Source organism: Camellia sinensis, chromosome 9, assembly GCF_055761805.1.
Source record: "Camellia sinensis isolate YWXY chromosome 9, ASM5576180v1, whole genome shotgun sequence".
NCBI lineage: Eukaryota > Viridiplantae > Streptophyta > Magnoliopsida > Ericales > Theaceae > Camellia > Camellia sinensis.
In genome coordinates, this window is record NC_138969.1 from 162,163,421 (window position 1) to 162,178,170 (window position 14,750).

The following is a 14,750-nucleotide window of genomic DNA, read 5'->3' on the forward strand; positions in this document are numbered from 1 at the left end:
TTCTTAAAGGCAAGAAGCTCTGGCGAATTGTCACCGGGGATGTGACTAAACCAGTCAAAGACAGTGCCACTACTGAAACTCCTGTTCATACTGCTACATATGAAGACCAACTTGAGGAATGGGACAGTAAGAATTACCAAATCATTACCTGGTTTCGTAATACCTCTGTTACCTCTATCAGTCTTCAATTTGGCCGCTTTCAGCTTGACTCTGTAACTACTCCTGCGAAAGACATCTGAGATTTTTTGAAAGAACGATACCAGACTACTGGTCTTGCCCATCAATATCAACTTCAGAACCAACTTCACCGCATGCGCCAAGAATCCACTCAGTCCATTAATGACTTCCATTCTCAAATATACTCTGTTTGGGATCAGCTTGCTCTTTCAGAACCAACCGGCATGACCCCGAAGATGCAGTTTTATTTACTAACCATCGCAACCAGCAAAGGTTGGTGCAATTTCTCATGGCTCTTACACCCTCTTTTGAGCCCGTACGTGCCTCTCTGCTTCATCGCCATCCCTTGCCCCCTCTTGAACAAGCCATTTCTGAGTTGCTATCAGAGGAGACTCGTCTAGGTACTCTTCAAACTCATCATGTGGACTCTGTTCTTGCCACTCCTCCGTCCCGGCCATCATTTACCCAGCGGACAACTGCTTGCCTCTATTGTCAGAATCGGGGCCTTCCTTTAACCCATCTCCTAGTCAATTGCCCCGTCAGATCCTGCCGCTACTGCAACAAACTTGGTCCTGGTCATCTGCAACAGGATTGTTTTCGCAATCCATCCCGCTCATCCTCCAATAGCCACTCCTCTCGCGGTGGCTCTTCCCGGGGAAGTTTTCATCGTTCCGGCAACCAGTCTCATCACACTGCTACTTCTGCTTCCGGGAATCAGTCTTATCACACTGCTGCTGCTGCTTCCGGGAATCAGTCTCATCACACTGACACTGCCCCCTCTGTAGGGTTCTCTGAGTCACCTGCTCCATCTACCCCTCACTTTTCTCCGACGGATGTAGAGGCCATGCTCAAACAACTTCTCTCCTCATCTGGTACACCTCCTCCTACTGCTTTGTCTGTAATCCCAGGTAACTCTTCTTGGTATTTTGACTCTGCCTGTTGTAATCATATGACCTCCAGTTCTACTATCTTTTCTTCCTTATCTTCATCTCCTCATATTCCCTCAATACATACTGCTGATGGTTCCCTCATGTCTGTTCGTCATGTTGGTACTGTTTCCACCTCTTCTTTATCTCTACCTCACGTTTATCATATCCCTGCTCTTACCTTAAACCTTATTTCCATTGGTCAATTATGTGAACTTGGTCTAACTGTCACCTTTTCTGCTACTGATTGTTTGGTACAGGACCCTCAGACGGGGCAGACTATTGGGATCGGCCGTAAGCGTGGACGTCTCTATGAACTCATTCACCTTCATGTTCCTGCCTCTCCTCAGATTGCTGCTCCTACATCTACTTCCTTATTATCTCCCTTTCATCTTTGGCATTGTCGCTTAGGGCATATTTCTGTTACTCGTTTAAGGTCTTTGGTTTCTAGTGGACAGTTGGGTCATGTAATTCCCGATAATTTCGATTGTATACCCTGTCAACTTGCCAAACAACCTGCTTTATCATTTAATAAGAGTACTTCTGTTTCTCTTGCCCCTTTTGATCTTATACATTCGGATATTTGGGGGCCCTCCCCTACTACTACTATGGGGGGATCCCGCTATTTTGTTGTTTTTATTGATGATTTTTCCCGGTTTACTTGGCTTTTTCTCATGAAAAATAGGTCTGAACTTAAACACATTTATTATCGATTTGCACAAATGGTTCACACCCAATTCTCCAAAACCATCAAAATTTTTCGCTCTGACAATGCTATGGAATATCGGGATTCAGATTTCCTTTCCTTTCTTCAGCATCATGGTACACTGCCTCATCGTTCCTGTGCTGGCACGTCCCAGCAAAATGGCCGCGCTGAACGGAAACATAGGCATATTATTGACACTACTCGCGCTCTCCTTCTCTCTTCTTCCTGTCCTGAAAACTTTTGGGGAGAAGCTGCCCTCACTGCTGTTTACACTATCAACTGTGCTCCTACCCCTGTCATCCATAATCAAACTCCCTTTGAACGTCTGCATGGCACTCCCCCTCCTTACGCCAATCTCCGGGTTTTTGGCTCTGCTTGTTTTGTTCTACTTCAATCCCATGAACACACCAAGCTTGAACCTCGCTCTCGTCTTTGTTGCTTTCTTGGGTATGGCATTGAACATAAAGGCTTTCGCTGTTGGGATCCTCTCTCTAAACGTCTTCGTATCTCCCGTCATGTCGTTTTCTAGGAACACCAAATGTTTTCCTCGCTATCCTCCTTTCACTTACCCGGACTTTCCACTACTGCACTGTTTACTAATCCTTCCATCGATCTTTTCTCTGCTGATTTTGATACAGGTTCCTCCTCCATCGAGACGCCCTTGCTCACCCCTGATCCTGTCCAGCCTGCTCTACCTGAAGGTCTACCTCTTGTTGCCACACCTCCTTCTCCATCGACTCTTCCTCCCACCGATCCTCCTACGGGTCGACCACGCCGGGTAACTCAACCTCCTATCCATCTTCGTGATTATATTGTTGGATCTGCTGCCTTCTCTACTTATGAACCTACCTCCTATCGTGAGGCTTGTACTAATCCTCTTTGGCAGCAAGCTATGACTGATGAACTCCATGCCTTGGACAAAGCTCATACTTGGGATCTTGTTGATCTTCCTCCTGGCAAGACTGCGATTGGCTGCAAATGGGTTTACAAAATCAAAACACATTCTGATGGCTCTATTGAACGCTACAAAGCTCGTCTTGTTGCCAAGGGTTTCAACCAAGAATATGGCATTGATTATGATGAGACATTCTCTCCTGTTGCTCGGCTTACCTCTGTTCGCAGTTTACTTGCTGTTGCTACTGCTCGCCACTGGGGGCTCTTTCAGATGGATGTCAAAAATGCTTTCCTCAATGGTCATCTTCTTGAAGAGGTCTACATGCAACCTCCACCTGGGTCCACTTTTCAACCTCATCAGGTTTGCAAACTACAGCATGCTCTTTATGGTCTCAAGCAAGCGCCTCGTGCTTGGTTTGCTAAGTTCAGTTCTACCATTCATGACTTCGGCTTCACCTCTAGCTCCTATGACTCTGCTCTTTTTATACGGACTACTTCTCATGGTACTACTCTTCTTCTTCTGTATGTGGATGATATGATTATCACTGGTGATGATAAAGCTGGTATTCTCCACCTCAAACAATTTCTCCACCAACAGTTTGAGATGAAGGACCTTGGTACTCTTAACTACTTCTTAGGCCTTGAAGTCTCTCATGATTCTACTGGTTCCTATTTGTCCCAGGCCAAATATGCATCCGATCTTCTGGCTCGAGCTGGTCTTACTGATTGCAAAACTGCCTCTACTCCGGTTGATCCTCAGATTCGTCTCACTCCTCTCGATGGGACTCTTCTCTCTGATGCTACTCTTTATCGCCAGCTCGTCGGCAGAATAGCTTTAGCTTTATCATTATTAATTGTATAGCTTTATGTTAGAATAGCTTTAGCTTTATCATTATTAATTGTATAGCTTTACTTTATGCTTTCGGTGGTAGTGGGTTCTTTGGTATCCAATGCCCATATTTCTCTCTATAAAGAGAGACTTCATTCTCTTTGTAAATTAATGCATATACAAACATTTCAGAGTCTCTCTCTCGCTCTATAGCTTCTCTCACTCTCTCAAACTAATCTTTCAATGTATATGATGTTTCCATGCTCTACCCAGGCTTTGAAAAACAATTGCAATTATCGTAACGGTTGCAGTGACGCAGTAATAGTTACGAAGTGTAAAGGCCATAACGTAACGGTTGCGGTAAGTATTAGCCCTCTTTATGTATATGATGTTTCCATGCTCTACCCAGGCTTTGAAAAACGATTGCAATTGTCGTAACGGTTGTAGTGACGTAGTAATAGTTACGAAGTGTAAAGGCCGTAACGTAACGGTTGCGGTAATCGAAACTGTGATTTTTTTAATTTTTTAATTTTTCGTACAATTTGAAGAAAATTTACCGATATATATATATATATATATATTTTTCAGAATCACATTTATTGGGGTTTAAAATAAATTTTGATCAATTTTTGTTAATTTTTAAGTATGATCTAATATATTTCATATTTTTAAATCACTGTAAAATGAGTTTTTTACATTTTATTTCAATAGTTAGTGATTTTAAGAATAATTGATTTTAAATGCCTACAAATTATTTTTTTATCAATACCTAAACTAATTAAATAAAAAATATTCACAATTATTAAATGAAAGGATTATAAAATAAAAATTATACCATAAATTTTAAAAAAGATTATAAAGAAAAAAAATCCATATAAGATTTTTTTATTTAGGCTTAGATCACTTGAGTATTTATTTATTTTTTTTGTATAAGTTTTTGTTTATCTTTTTTCGAAAAAAAGAAACTATTCAAAATATTATAAAATGGTGTAATGATATCTAATGAACCGTTACGGTCGTTATAGTACTGTTATGACCGTTACAGTATTGTTACAGCCGTTACGTAATATCGAAACGACTATTACACATGTCAGTTTCCGTCATACTACTATAACAGTCATAACGGATAATAATAATCACCATAACGGGGTGTAACGGTTACAACCGTGGCTCTACCATTCTCCTTTCTCTCTCTGTGTTCTCCGCCACCGTGCCTCTTCACAACCCACCTCTCTTTTCTTCTCCGGTCACCGGAACAGATTACCAAACATGCCAGCAGCTGGCTTCTGCCCTGGTCCTTGTACCGGAAAGGAATATCCCGGTGACCTCACCCTCTATGTCACCCTAACATGCATGGTTGCAGCTATGGGTGGTCTCATCTTCGGTTACGATATCGGAATTTCCGGTACACATACATACACTGTTCTTTGATTCTGCATATATCAATGTATACTGTCATCTACAATTTTTTTGATCTGGGTTTTGGTTTTTTCAATTTGGGTTTTGTGTATTTACAGGTGGGGTGACATCTATGGATTCGTTCTTGAAGAAGTTCTTTCCATCTGTGTATGAGAAACAAAAGGCAGATAGTTCGACGAACCAGTACTGTAAATTTGACAGTTTCACTCTCACTATGTTCACTTCTTCTCTGTACTTGGCTGCTGTGTTATCGTCGCTTGTTGCTTCGACAGTGACGAGAAAATTGGGAAGAAAATTGTCCATGTTGTTCGGAGGTGTACTGTTCTGCGCTGGAGCTCTCATTAATGGGTTCGCTCAAGCTGTCTGGATGCTAATCGTTGGTCGTATTTTGCTTGGTTTTGGCATCGGATTCGCCAATCAGGTACCCTGTTCTCTTTCTCTCTCTCTCTGATGTTTGAATATTCCATCTGTTATGGTTTTTGTTTTTGTTTTTAAAAACCAGAGTATGTGTTTTTGGAATTTGTTTGAGTCTTCCTAGATCTCTTTTTGTTTTGTGTTTGTCTTGTTGTATATGTTTTTTTTTTTTTTTTTTTTTAAAATCATTGTTTGTTTTCTTCATTCTCTAAAAGTAATTTTGTTATTTTTTGAAGCAAATATTGCATTTCTTCTGATTCTTAAAACCAAAAGATGTGTTTTGGATCAAGGCATTCAGACGTTTCAATGGTTTCTAAAATTACAACAGAGTTTGTGTTTATGGAATTTGTTTGATTCTTCCAAGATCTTTTGCTTTCTGTTTTTCCTCCAACAAAAAAAAAAAAAAAATCCTTTTCCAAAATTGATTTTGTTACTTTCTGAAGCAAATATTACATTTTGTTCTTTTTCTTTTTGAAACAAAAACTTGTGACTATTTGCATCAGGTCTGACTAGTAATCCAAAAACAAAGGACTGAAGTGCTAGAAATTCAGTCTGATACTTGTTCCGAGTAATCTTCTTTTGCAGGTCTTTTAAATTCTCCATAACTTTTTGATGTACTTTGACTTGTCTTTTTAAAATGAAATTATTTGGAAAAAAAAAAACTCAAATTTGTCATTTCTACCAAGTAAAAGTTCTAAATTTTCAACTTTGTTAATTTAGATTTTAATATTATAATATTTTTTAAATCTAAATTACTTGTCCATTTTTATTAAGTAAAATTGATAAAAATAATATTTTACATGTTAAATTAATTCTAATGGCTAAAATATATTTTTTTTTAGTCAATTTTACCGAGTAAAATTATACAAAATAATTTACAAGTTCAATTCCCTCCCCCTTGGGTCAATCTCCTGGGCGGAACATAGTTGGTTAGGAGGTTGGATCTCAAATTGTTTAATCAGCACTTGGTGTGGGTTCAATGCTCACTCGTTGTGCGAGTCCTGACTTAAGCGGAGCTTGTCTTGGAAGGTCGGGACAAGTTTCCAGGTTATAGTCTCCTCACTCGGAACGACTAACAGGACACTCTGGTGATTTCTGCAAGGGGCGTTGCGTTGAACTTGTGGGAGGGTAGGGAGGATTTTTCTGTAATAAAAAAAAAATCAAAAAATCTATTCGTAAATGAAAAGGCATTGAATAGAAATAAAAATTTTAAAAATTGATTTAAAAACTACTTGTTTTTAAAATATATGTCAAGTCTGCTGTGATGTGTTTTGGTTTTCTTGATTGGGTTGAAAATAACATTTTAATACCTATACTTAGAAGAACATGTGGTACACCTTTTGTTTTTGTTTTTGTTTTTTTTTCCTCAAAAACTCATTTAATTTATTATTCGATTTTGTAATGAGATTAATAATTAGTTAATCTTAATTTGTTTTTAATTTGAATTAATTTAAGTACTAAAACATTGTTTTTGATTTGTAATTATAGTCTGTGCCACTATACCTCTCCGAAATGGCTCCATACAAGTACCGTGGTGCACTCAACATAGGGTTTCAATTGTCGATCACAATCGGGATATTGACAGCCAATGTGTTGAACTACTTTTCCGCCCAGATCAAAGGTGGTTGGGGATGGCGGTTGAGCTTGGGGGGAGCGGTGGTCCCTGCCCTCATAATCACGATCGGATCATTAATCCTTCCTGAGACGCCCAACTCGATGATAGAGTGTGGCAAGACTGATGAAGCCAAATCTAAACTCCAAAGAATTCGTGGTGTTGATGATGTTGATGAAGAGTTCAATGATCTTGTGGCGGCTAGCGAGGCATCTAAGAAGGTGGAACATCCATGGAGAAACCTTTTGCAAAGGAAATATCGACCCCACCTGACCATGGCCATCCTCATTTCTTTTTTCCAACAACTCACCGGCATTAATGTCATTATGTTCTATGCACCGGTCTTATTCAACACTATTGGTTTTGCAAGCAATGCCTCACTTATGTCAGCTGTGATCACTGGTGGTGTGAACGTTCTCGCAACACTAAACGCTTTTTATGGCGTCGATAAGTGGGGAAGACGGTTTTTATTCCTCTTGGGGGGCACTCAAATGTTCCTTTGTCAAGTATAATTTAGTTTTTCGTGTTTTTTTTTTAATAGTTATTTACATGTTATTTATTTGATTTAATTTTTGTTAGGATAGATTGCAGTTGCGGCTTGCATTGGTGCTAAGTTCGGGGTCAATGGGACCCCGGGTGACTTGCCCAAGTGGTATGCTAGTGTTGTGGTGCTTTTCATATGTATCTATGTTGCTGGTTTTGCGTGGTCATGGGGAGCTCTTGGTTGGTTAGTACCTAGTGAAATTTTCCCACTCGAAATCCGTTCAGCAGCACAGAGTATCAACGTGTCGGTCAACATGATTTTCACATTTGCAGTCGCTCAAGTCTTCTTGACAATGCTCTGCCACTTGAAGTTTGGTTTGTTCATCTTCTTCGCATTCTTCGTGGTGGTGATGACCATTTTCGTGTTCTTCTTCGTGCCCGAGACAAAGAACATACCAATTGAAGAAATGGTGATTATATGGAAGGAACATTGGTTCTGGTCGAGGTTCATGATCGAAGTTGATTACCCAGCTAATGGAGCCATTGAGATGGACTAGGATGGCAAATCAATGAAAAGAGAAAAGTTAGGGATCATGAAATTGTTTTTCATGAAAATGATCATGAAAGATTTATGATTTTTGGATTACCTTGATTAGTGTGTGGTGCTTTATTCTAAGTGTAATCCAAGAGTCACAAAACTTTCATGATTATTTTCATGATACCTAACATTGCTGCTACGAAAAATGTGTGGCCTGTGATGAATTCATTTTGCGGCATACATATACAATCCGCGAGGGATATAGATAGAGCACTACAACAAAAGTTACTATTTACGGTTTTGCGTTTACGACATGCATCAAAAGCATGTCATAATTAGTGTATTCTACGATATTTATTTTTGACAAGTCATTAATACTTTGTAAAAAATGGCATACATACTATGTATATCGTTGATTCATATATTTATGACAAACAAAAATATGCCATTGAAAACATTTACTTTCAGGGCTTGTAAAAATATGCCGTGAAATGTCTATGCTTAAGATGACCTGCATTTTATGTTATAATAAATTATAACTTTATACAGCATGCATTAGTATATCATGAAAACTTTTACTAGAAAAAATTAAAAAAAAGAGAAATTATTTTCACTCCCAAAAAGTCATAATCTTATAAATCAATAAGTGTTTTTTTAATTTTTTTTTACTAAATTATATTTTAATTATAAATAATAATAATAATAATAAATAATTCTAGATGTTCTTAGATATTTATAAATTTCTAGTAGATATGACAATTTTTTTATATATATATATTTTCCCAATAAACTAGATATTCTACTTATAATCTACGTTTTTTAATACAAAAATAATTTATAAACATATCCTCAAAAAAAATTTATCCACAATTTTCTACTCCAATTTATTTATTTATTTATTAATATTGTTAAAGTTGTACAATCTTTACCTTCGAGATTTGTTTTATATATTAATATTGTTAGTCACACAGTTTTTGCTTTGCATTCTCATGGCCCCCCCTCTCTCTCTCTCTCTCCTCGTCCTCTTCCTCCTTCTTCTTCTTCTTTTTCTTCTTCCTTTCTCTACATCGTCGTCTCACACGAACACATGAGCACCACCACCCATAGTTCTAAATCGCAGTATCGAGTAACGTAACGGTATCGATCGTGGAGTATCGGTATCGGTAGTATCGACCGGTACGTATCGGGTATCGGGCGTCGCGGCTGTGAAATTTCAAAAATCATTAGCAATCCCTCTAAAACTCAATTTTATGCATTTTTTGAACTCTTTTAGTCTTAATTTATCACATTTTAATTAAAATTTTGATATGTAGAGGCACTTTTGACTCATTGTCAATTAAATGACATGTATTTATTTTAGTCTCAAGCTTTTATTTGGCATATATGTTAAACTTTTAATATAAAATTGATGTGAAAATATTTTTTTACTTATTTTCAATAATGAAATACTTTAACATGCACAACAAATTAATAAGAGAAAGAGGGACGTGAAAATAAATCATTCGCTTCAGTCATAATCGTATACAAACAATCTCAGTCATAATCGTATACAAACAATCTACTATAAATCAACAACTCTAAAACTTAGTAATAAAAAGAATTACGTGGTGGTACAGAAGAATCTCCATATCTCACATCACTTTGATCATCACTATGAATTGGTTGGCCTATTTCTCGATATTGATATTCCTGGTAGTAGTTATTGAAAGTGCATTGATCATAAGTAGTGTTGTTGCTGCCACTGCTACTTGATTATTGTTGTGTCATTGCAAGCTCCCCTGTACCATAATTGAAACCCTCTATATATGAATATTGATGAGGTTGTTGAGAGTAGTTCCAATTTCCCATATAAGGTGGTTGATAGATGTGTGGTGGTGGTTGACTTGGAGGAGGGTAATAAGGATATGGTACTTGGCATATTGGTCGCCAATGTTGCGTTCCCCTTCCATCTTCTTGTCTAACTCCGAGGTGTCCAAATTGATTTGTAAGGTCACGATGACCATAAATATCATCAATATGTCGTGAATGCCCAATTGATGCTTCTATATCAGGAGTAGAAATAGAATGTCATTGTTGCTGTGTAGAATCCATGTTCCAATCATGATCAATATGATGAATACTACGTCTACAACCATGTGCAGAACCTGCAGACTCCCTTTGTCCACCACTTCCACCACCTGTTGGAGGACGACTGCTATCACTATCATCTCCACTACCACTAGGTGGACTCAAACCGCGACCCTCACTAGAGCCACTTCCAGCAGACCCTGCTTTTTGATGGTGCTGAGGTACTTGGCTACTAGTGGCATGATCTCCCTCATCATCATCATCAACAATCAACCAACCTGAGTTATCTTCATTATCCAAGACTGCATGCTCTCTCTCTTGAAGTTATGGAGTTAATAGATCATCTTCTTCAAATATATAGTCAAGATTGATGGGGTTAAAAGATTCCTCTCTGTCATCTTGGCTTTTTCGTGTTGCATGTCTGATCTTTAGCCTCATATTGTAATACACATAAATAAGTTTATTTAAATTTTTATACTTCAACCGATTCCTTATCTTTGTATGTATCAGGCTAAATGTACTCCAATTGCGCTCACAATTAGAAGAAGACGTGGTTTGGCTTAATACTCTCACAGCCACTTTTTGGAGTGTTGGAGCCAATGTACCATAATGGATCCACCATTCAGCTATATACAAATCAATCAAATATTAGTGATTATGTTATAATTTGATATAGAAGTGTTGACAATGTAACAATAATATGTAATTGAAATAGTTAATAGTTGATTGAGTATATGATAATTACCAGGATTTGTTGCTTTCATTGCTCTTTGTGCTAACACAGCACCAAAAGAATCTTCTTTATTACAAAATAAAGAGATCTACAATGAACAAACGGCAATAAGCAGTTTTACAAACACAATTCACAAGTCAAATAATAAGTTATCAATTTAACTAATATTAAATAATTACTAATTTGGTTTATCGCTTGTATTTGCTCGTTTAAATCTGGTAGAAGTCTCCAAATCACATTTTTAACTCCACTCATCACTTCTCGATGATTAGAAAGGTGCTCCCCATATTGGAATATGGGATTTAAAAAATAACCTACATTCAAATATAAAATAATAATAAAAGTGAGACAAGGAACACATAATTTATAATTTAAATAAATTAAAAATTACTTACCAGCAGCATGCAAGTCCATGTGTAGTTGGAAAGCCCATCGATTATCAATAATCTTCCAATAATCTACATAATAGCGACAATTTTGTTTGATGGCCAACTTTGCTCTATCCATGGCTTCATATATAAAACCCATTATGGGCTTTTCATCCCCATCTACAAGTCTAAGCACTTTTAGAAGTGGTTCTTGAACTTATAATACATCTGCCGCCTTGGTCCCAAAAATCTTTACTTTGTATAATTTTTTTCGCTTCTTTTACATCATCCTTTTTGGACCATTTGCTGTGCTTCCACTCTTGAGAATGAAACATATCCTGTGAAATAGTCTTATGTTTAACAATGCTTTCCAAAGTAATGAAATTGGTGGCAAAGTGTGTGATGACAGGACGTAACAACTCTCTATCTCCTGTGAATCTCTTCATGAAATCAACGACCCAATTGGAGGTGTAAATAAAGCGTGTGATTACTTTTGCACAATCCAACACCTTTGCTACACTTTTTTTCTTCCCAATATCCTCTAACATAAGATCAATACAATGAGCTGCACATCTTGTCCAATATAGATTCTCCTTTTTTTGCATGAGTTTGTAACCAGCAGCCTTTATCGCAGCTCCGTTATCAGTTACGATTTGCACAACATATTCTTCTCCAATTTCATCCACTACCTTGTCCATGAGGCCTAAGTAATAATCAGCTGTCCTACTAGGTACATCAGTTACATTCACAGACTCCTAAAAAATTGTTCCACGATTGCTATAAGAAAATTAACAATGTGCTTTCTTGTGGGTCCACACCATCCATCACACATAATTGTAACACCTCTCTCAGCCCAACTAGATTTATGAGATTTTATCCAATTTTGTAAAGTTTCATACTCCATTCGTAAATACACTTCAGTTACCTGTTTAATAATAAATAACAAACAAAAACTATTAACAAGCATCTTAATAATTTATTTATTTTTAAACATAGATAGAGTTTTTTAAAACTTTAAGTTAGAGGCTTACTTCATAAGAAGTAGGTAGCTTTGTTCCTTTTCCAGCCTCTCTTGCAGTATCCAACATTGGTTCTAGCCATTTAGAATTAACAACATTAGTAGGCACTGGAGTGAACAATACAAACTGGCTAACTACTCTTCCTAATTTTTTCTTTGCTTCTTTCAAGAATCTAGAGGAGAGTTTGGATTGTTTGTTGCCTTTGGTCCTATGAAGATCCACATCTATGTCTAAAAATTGAACTTCTAGAGAGGATTTATCAATCCATTTCCTACTTGTACTAGCCTCACAAACACTATGACTTCGCCGAGCAAAACTAGGAGGAGGTGCAATCTCAATATCACTAGCCCTGTCAATTCCTCATTCATCTTCCTTTTGTCAAGCTTTTTGCCCTTATAATTATTCAAATAATATATCATTAGTGTTTGAACTTTACCACTAACATTAGCACAAGGTGCGACTTGACCTTTTATATGGGCTAAATATTGTTTCAACCTAGTTATACCACCATTTAGCTCTTTTCCACAAATTTACACCTAATTTTATGCTTATTATTTTCTAGTGGAATTCCAAATTTCCAACCAATATCATCACTTGGAGGTTTCCACTAGAACCACCTTCATGCGCCATTATAACTTTCGATTATCTACAATAACAGTTTTCAATTAACAAATATTGTAATTCTAATTTAGTTACTAATAATAATGCATTTAAAATAAAAATAAAAAATCTAAAATATTAAACCTCTTTACTTAACAATCAAGCCTCTTTAAAAAAATCTGACAGATGAAACCTCTTTAAAAAAAAATCTGATATAAAAATAATCTGAAATAAAAAAATTTGACAGATTAAAAAATCTAAAATTAAATCTAAAATAATAAAAAAAATATGAAATAAAAAATCTGGCAGATTAAACATCTTTAAATAAAAATAAAAAATCTAAAATGTTAAGCCTCTTTAAAAAAAAAATTGAACAATTAAGCTGTTGACAGACAAAAGTTTTGAAAATTGTAGTGAAAGTCAATCAAGCAGATTCGATACATGAGCCTAATTATACACTGCTACCTACCACTTAATTTATTGGTTTTAATAGGTCCATGAACAATGAGTCTAATAAATCAACTTAAAGGAATTAAGAAATGAAATAAATATGAAACATATTCTACAGGTACATTGCTAAGAAAAAAATAATAATAATATATATAAAAAATTATGTGCATTTAAAATATATTGAGCTTCTGAACTTATATATTGTGCATTTAAAAACAATTGCTCCTGAGTTCTATGCTGATAAAGTTAAGGTACTAATACAATACTTAGGCCTCGTTTGGGAACAGGCTAATTTAGTAACTTTTTGGCTATTTGGCTAAAAAGGTAGGTAAAAAAAACTTGTATGTTTGGGATGACTTTTTGGCTAATTACGAAAAGATGTGCAAAAAGTAGAGAGAAAAGAGAATCTTTGACTTTTTGGTATGAGTTGTTGGCTTTTTGGCTAATTTAGTAACTTTTTGGCTAATTGGCTAAAAAAGTAAGTCCCCAAACGGGGCCTTACTAACCTCCACCTCTCATCATAATGTTAGATAAGTTTTCAAACAAAATGATTAAATGGGAAAAATATGATTCAGAATTTGGTGCACATAATGTTGGACTCTGCAAAGAAACTAATCAACACATGGGAGACTGAAATAGAAAAACAAAGTGGGACAACAAATATAAAGGTTGATGGGATCTGCAGAGCTTTGCTTCAATATATATAAATGCTCCTAATATATATACATATATATATATAAATATTTCAAGAATCATAAATATATATATTAAAATATATCTCATTCCTATCCCATACCATAATATAAATAGAAAATAACCACAGAAAAAGAAAATTATAAACCGAGCACAACTTAACAAGCAAAAGCATGACCTATTCAGGCAAAAGAAAAAACAGAGCATGACAAATACAAACAAAGCATGAAAGAACAAACCTTCAACTTCGAAGCTTGAAATCAGTGATGGGTTTGGGTTCGATTCGATGCTTCTCCCTGCAACACTTTACAAGATCGATGCCCCTAGGAGATGGATTTGGGTTTGATTAAGGATTTGGGTTTGGTCCGATTGAGGGTTTTTCTACACATTTATGGTGGTCTGTGAGTCTGTGTGTGTGTTGCTTGAAGAAGACAAAAATTGAAGTGAAAGGTTTGAGTCTGTGAGTCTGTTTCCTTTCTTTTTTGCTTTTGCTTTTGTTTTTATAGGTACTTTGGTCGATTATTTTCTTTTGCAGGTGCTTTGCTCAATTATGTTTTACTTTTCTAGGTGCATTGCTTTGCTCAATTATTTTTGCAGGTGCTTTGCTTCATTTTCAGCCGTATCGGACTGTATCGGAACTATATTGCTCACGTATTGGATTCAGGCCGATACGTATCGGGAATCAGCCGCTACGGATGCGAAATTCATTCTCATCGGTATATCAGTGAGTATCCAACTCGGCACTCCAATATTCTGGTACGAGCCGGCTGGTACGGCACGTACCGGCCGATATTTAGAACCTTGCCACCACCGACCACCACC

General features: G+C 36.6%; 2 protein-coding genes across 3 annotated transcripts; one reads left to right on the plus strand and one right to left on the minus strand.

The window, feature by feature from the left end:
* The first annotated feature begins 4,544 nt into the window (after window positions 1–4,544).
* LOC114301914 (sugar carrier protein C) lies at window positions 4,545–8,455 on the plus strand. Of its 2 annotated transcripts, none has more exons than XM_028246872.2 (4): window positions 4,545–4,937; window positions 5,050–5,372; window positions 6,854–7,483; window positions 7,562–8,455. In XM_028246872.2, exons 1-4 carry the CDS (start codon window positions 4,802–4,804, stop codon window positions 8,015–8,017), a joined length of 1,545 nt encoding a protein of 514 aa, XP_028102673.2. In that variant the 5' UTR covers window positions 4,545–4,801; the 3' UTR covers window positions 8,018–8,455. The 2 variants fall into 2 exon arrangements, with proteins under 2 accessions (XP_028102673.2, XP_082744014.1); XM_082887888.1 differs by having other exon boundaries at window positions 4,593–4,937; window positions 7,557–8,455.
* A 2,899-nt stretch (window positions 8,456–11,354) lies between these two features.
* On the minus strand, window positions 11,355–12,815 carry LOC145799867 (uncharacterized). Its single transcript, XM_082889503.1, has 5 exons — window positions 12,768–12,815; window positions 12,480–12,577; window positions 12,198–12,393; window positions 12,008–12,091; window positions 11,355–11,921 (listed from the first exon to the last, which is right to left on the minus strand). The coding sequence occupies exons 1-5, from the start codon at window positions 12,813–12,815 to the stop codon at window positions 11,355–11,357; spliced, it is 993 nt and encodes a 330-aa protein (XP_082745629.1).
* Window positions 12,816–14,750: the final 1,935 nt, after the last annotated feature.

Coding starts and splice junctions, on each gene's coding strand:
- LOC145799867 (XM_082889503.1), bottom strand. CDS start 12,815: ATGGCGCATGAAGGTGGTTCTAGTGGAAACCTCCAAGTGATGATATTG. Junction 12,578..12,767: donor ACCTCCAAGTGATGATATTG/GTTGGAAATTTG, acceptor AATAATTATAAG/GGCAAAAAGCTTGACAAAAG. Junction 12,394..12,479: donor TTGCTCGGCGAAGTCATAGT/GTTTGTGAGGCT, acceptor GGATCTTCATAG/GACCAAAGGCAACAAACAAT.
- LOC114301914 (XM_028246872.2), top strand. CDS start 4,802: ATGCCAGCAGCTGGCTTCTGCCCTGGTCCTTGTACCGGAAAGGAATAT. Junction 4,938..5,049: donor TTACGATATCGGAATTTCCG/GTACACATACAT, acceptor GTGTATTTACAG/GTGGGGTGACATCTATGGAT. Junction 7,484..7,561: donor CTCAAATGTTCCTTTGTCAA/GTATAATTTAGT, acceptor TTGTTAGGATAG/ATTGCAGTTGCGGCTTGCAT.